Here is a 3,453-nt window from a genome sequence, read left to right as displayed (position 1 = left end):
GCGGGGGATGGCCGAGCCGGGGCGGTTCCGCGCCGCTCCGCGGGGCCACGTCGGGCCGCGTGTGCGCGGGGCTGAGCGCGGCGCCGTGACTGCAGGGTGAACTCGGCCGTGCCCAGCGGCTCGGCGGCGATAGGGGAGCGGGCTCCTGACGAAAGCGGAACTCGGCCGGGCCCATACAAATCAGAAAAGAGCCCGGCCGCCGCGGCAGAGGGGAGCGGAGCCCGCGGGGGCAGGGACGACGCCGCCGCCGCGCTGCACGGACCAGCGGCGCCGCGAGAGGCGGCTCCCGATCTCCGTCCGGGTCCCGGCTTCGACTTCGGCTTCGGCCCCGTCCCGGCGAGCGCGGAGCGGTTCGGCCGCCGGCAGCGGGCTCGGTGCAGCGGGCAGCGCTCCGCACCGCGCGGCGCTGCGCTGGGCGCCCCGGGCGGCGGGCGCGGGGCACCATGATGAGCAACTACCCGGACGGCGAGGAGGACACGGTGGCGCTGCTGCCTCATGACACCGGCGGCAGCAAGGAGCCGGATCGGGGCAAGGAGGAGCTGAGCGCGGACAAGGGCCCCGAGAAGCCGGACCCCTCGCAGAAGCCCCCCTATTCCTACGTGGCCCTGATCGCCATGGCCATTCGGGAGAGTGCGGAGAAGAGGCTTACGCTGTCCGGGATCTACCAGTACATCATCAGCAAGTTCCCTTTCTACGAAAAGAACAAGAAAGGCTGGCAGAACAGCATCCGCCACAACCTCAGCCTCAACGAGTGCTTCATCAAGGTGCCCCGGGAGGGCGGCGGCGAGCGCAAGGGCAACTACTGGACCCTGGACCCCGCCTGCGAGGACATGTTCGAGAAGGGCAACTACCGCAGAAGACGAAGGATGAAACGGCCTTTCCGGCCGCCTCCGACCCACTTCCAGCCGGGCAAGACCCTCTTCGGCCCCGACAGCTACGGCTACCTGTCCCCGCCCAAGTACTTGCAGTCCACCTTCATGAACAACTCGTGGCCGCTGGCGCAGCCCCCCGCGCCCATGCCCTACACGTCCTGCCAGATGTCTGGTGGGAACGTCAGCCCTGTCAATGTGAAAGGACTCTCGGGCCCGGCGTCCTACAGCCCCTACTCGCGGGTGCAGAGCATGGCGCTGCCCAGCATGGTGAACTCCTACAACGGCGTGGGCCACCACCACCACCACCACCCGCACGCCCACCACCCCCAGCAGCTCAGCCCGGCCAGCCCCGCGCCGCCCGCGGCCCCGGCGGCAAACGGAGCCGGCCTCCAGTTTGCCTGCGCCCGTCAGCCCGCCGAGCTGTCCATGATGCACTGTTCTTACTGGGAGCACGACAGCAAACACAGCGCCCTGCACTCCCGCATAGACATCTAGGGAGGCTCCGTCACAGCCATGCACCGGCCCCGCTGCCCCTCTCCTGCCCCGCCGCGTTCCCCTGCGCTCCGCGTCTCTCCTCCTCGTCTCTAGTCACGGACTCCCCTCTCTCTGTGCCCAAACTCTAGCGGTGGGGAAATAGCAGCTTTGTCCGCGCGTAGTGTCAGTTTAGGACCGTCCCTCCGTGAGAAGAAAGCAGTGTAAGTGTGGGGGTTCCCCGCGGGCTGCGCCGGGCAGCGGCGGCCGGGCCGCCTCTCCCCGGGCGAGCGGGGATTCACCGGGAGTTTCTCTGCTCGTGTGTGTGTGTTTGTGAGTTGTTGGGTTCGGTGGGGTTTTTTGTTTGGGTTTGTTTGCTTTGGTTTTGTTTTGTTTTGTTGGTTTTGTGTGTGTGTGTGTGTTTTGGGGTTTTTTTTTGGAGGGGGGACGGGGGGAGCATCTAATTAAAAAATTGTTATTCAGCCCTCAAAATTATGCTCCTTTGCAATTCGGCCGTAATCTTTTCGGGCTCAGCCATGGGGAGAGCAAAACGGAGTTTGTAAATAGCGGAGGCATTTTCACGCGTGCGGTGCGGGGCTGGCGGGGCCTAGACACTATCGTGTGCCCGCGGTGCTCGTCCTCTTCTTCATCCCTCTGTCTTCTTCCTCGCTCTGCAAAGCACTGCGCTTCTTCCGAGCTGTGGCTTTTCGTTAAAATAGTACTTAACGTGAGGACTGCTGTAACAGCAGATGTGCGATATTGCTGGTTAATAGAAACCAACAAACAAAACCCGCCAGGGTCACTCGTGAAACGTTTCGGCAGCGGTAAATATATTTTTTTAAAGGAGACAATGTCCTCTGAGGTCTTAAAAGTAATTTTATACAGGTCTAAAAAAAAATTTTGATGTTATAAAAAAAAAGTGAGACGCTTTCCTGTAAATTGGGATATTTTTCCGTGTGCATACTATTTTTAATAATGAAAGTTTAAACTATCTTCAGGTTTTTTGCCCCCAAACCTGGCCCAAAATGGATTTCCCGGTAGGTTCTGCTTTTGAATGCTTATTCTTTTTCTTAAAAGGTTTTAATCCTTCAATTTTGCATAGATTAATGTGAAAAAAATAGCGATTTTAAAACAGGGGCCAGTTCATAGCGATTTTGTAAATGTTTGTGTAAACCGATAGATGCTGTGGCATAGTACTATTTTGGGACCAACTTTTCTAGAATGAACTAGCACTTTCATTGTACTTTCTAGCATTGTAAAGTCTCCAATAAAATGCCTTTCCTTCTTTCCATATCGTTTTATTTCGCTCGCTCCTCCGCGCTCGGGATCGGGAAGCGGCAGCGGGGAGCGGGCGGGCTCTGTGCCGGGGCCGCTCCGGGCGGCGGGCACCGCTCCCGGCCCGCTCCCGCTGCGGCGCACGGGGCTCGGCTGCGGGACCCGTGCTGGGCGCTCCATCACCTCCGCCAGGCCCGGGGCTGTCTCGGCGGCGGCAGACAAGGTGCGGGACTCTTGCGTCGGTTCCGCGGGGCGCGGGCGGGCGGGCCGGGAGCGCCTCCGCTCCGGGCCGCGGCAGCTGCCGGCACAGAGCCGTGTGCCCGGCCCGGGGCGCCGGAGGCCTCGGGGTTGTGCCTGCGGCTGTGCCGGACCCTGACTTCTCTTTCATTTCTTTCTCCCATGCCCGGAGCCGTGGTCCTGGAAGGAAAGGAACGGTTCCGTGCCGCCCCAAGCCCGGTCCGGTCACGCTGCCACGGGGCCTGAGCCCCACGCGGGCCGGGCGGTGGCGGAGCGGGAGCCGCAGGCGGATCTCTTTCCTCGCCAGGCCCGTGGCTGCGGCAGCGGCCTGGGCCTCCTTCTAACCCTGCCCGTCCCGCAGGCAGCGGCCTTGCCGAGGCGCGGGGGTCAGCAGAGGATGGGGCTCGCAGCTCAGAGCCCGGCCGGGCCCGGCCGCGGCAGGAGCGGGATGCCGTGTTCGCCTCCCGGGCCGCGCGGGCAGCTCGCTGCCCCGGCCAGCGCTGCCCGGGTGAAAGCCGGTACCGGGGCTGAGCACTCCGCAGCCAGGGCCTGGCACTTGCCAGGCTGCCTGACGCTCTCCCTTTCTGCGGGCCTGCTC

General features: G+C 62.8%; 1 protein-coding gene across 1 annotated transcript; it reads left to right on the top strand.

The window, feature by feature from the left end:
* The first annotated feature begins 191 nt into the window (after positions 1 to 191).
* On the top strand, positions 192 to 2,585 carry FOXL2 (forkhead box L2). Its single transcript, XM_039728076.1, has one exon. It carries the CDS (start codon positions 444 to 446, stop codon positions 1,365 to 1,367), a length of 924 nt encoding a protein of 307 aa, XP_039584010.1. The 5' UTR covers positions 192 to 443; the 3' UTR covers positions 1,368 to 2,585.
* Positions 2,586 to 3,453: the final 868 nt, after the last annotated feature.

The sequence above is a fragment of the Passer montanus genome, unplaced genomic scaffold (genome assembly GCF_014805655.1).
Source record: "Passer montanus isolate IOZ18808 unplaced genomic scaffold, ASM1480565v1 scaffold63, whole genome shotgun sequence".
Lineage (NCBI taxonomy): Eukaryota > Metazoa > Chordata > Aves > Passeriformes > Passeridae > Passer > Passer montanus.
This window is presented reverse-complemented; position numbering and strand designations above follow the sequence as displayed.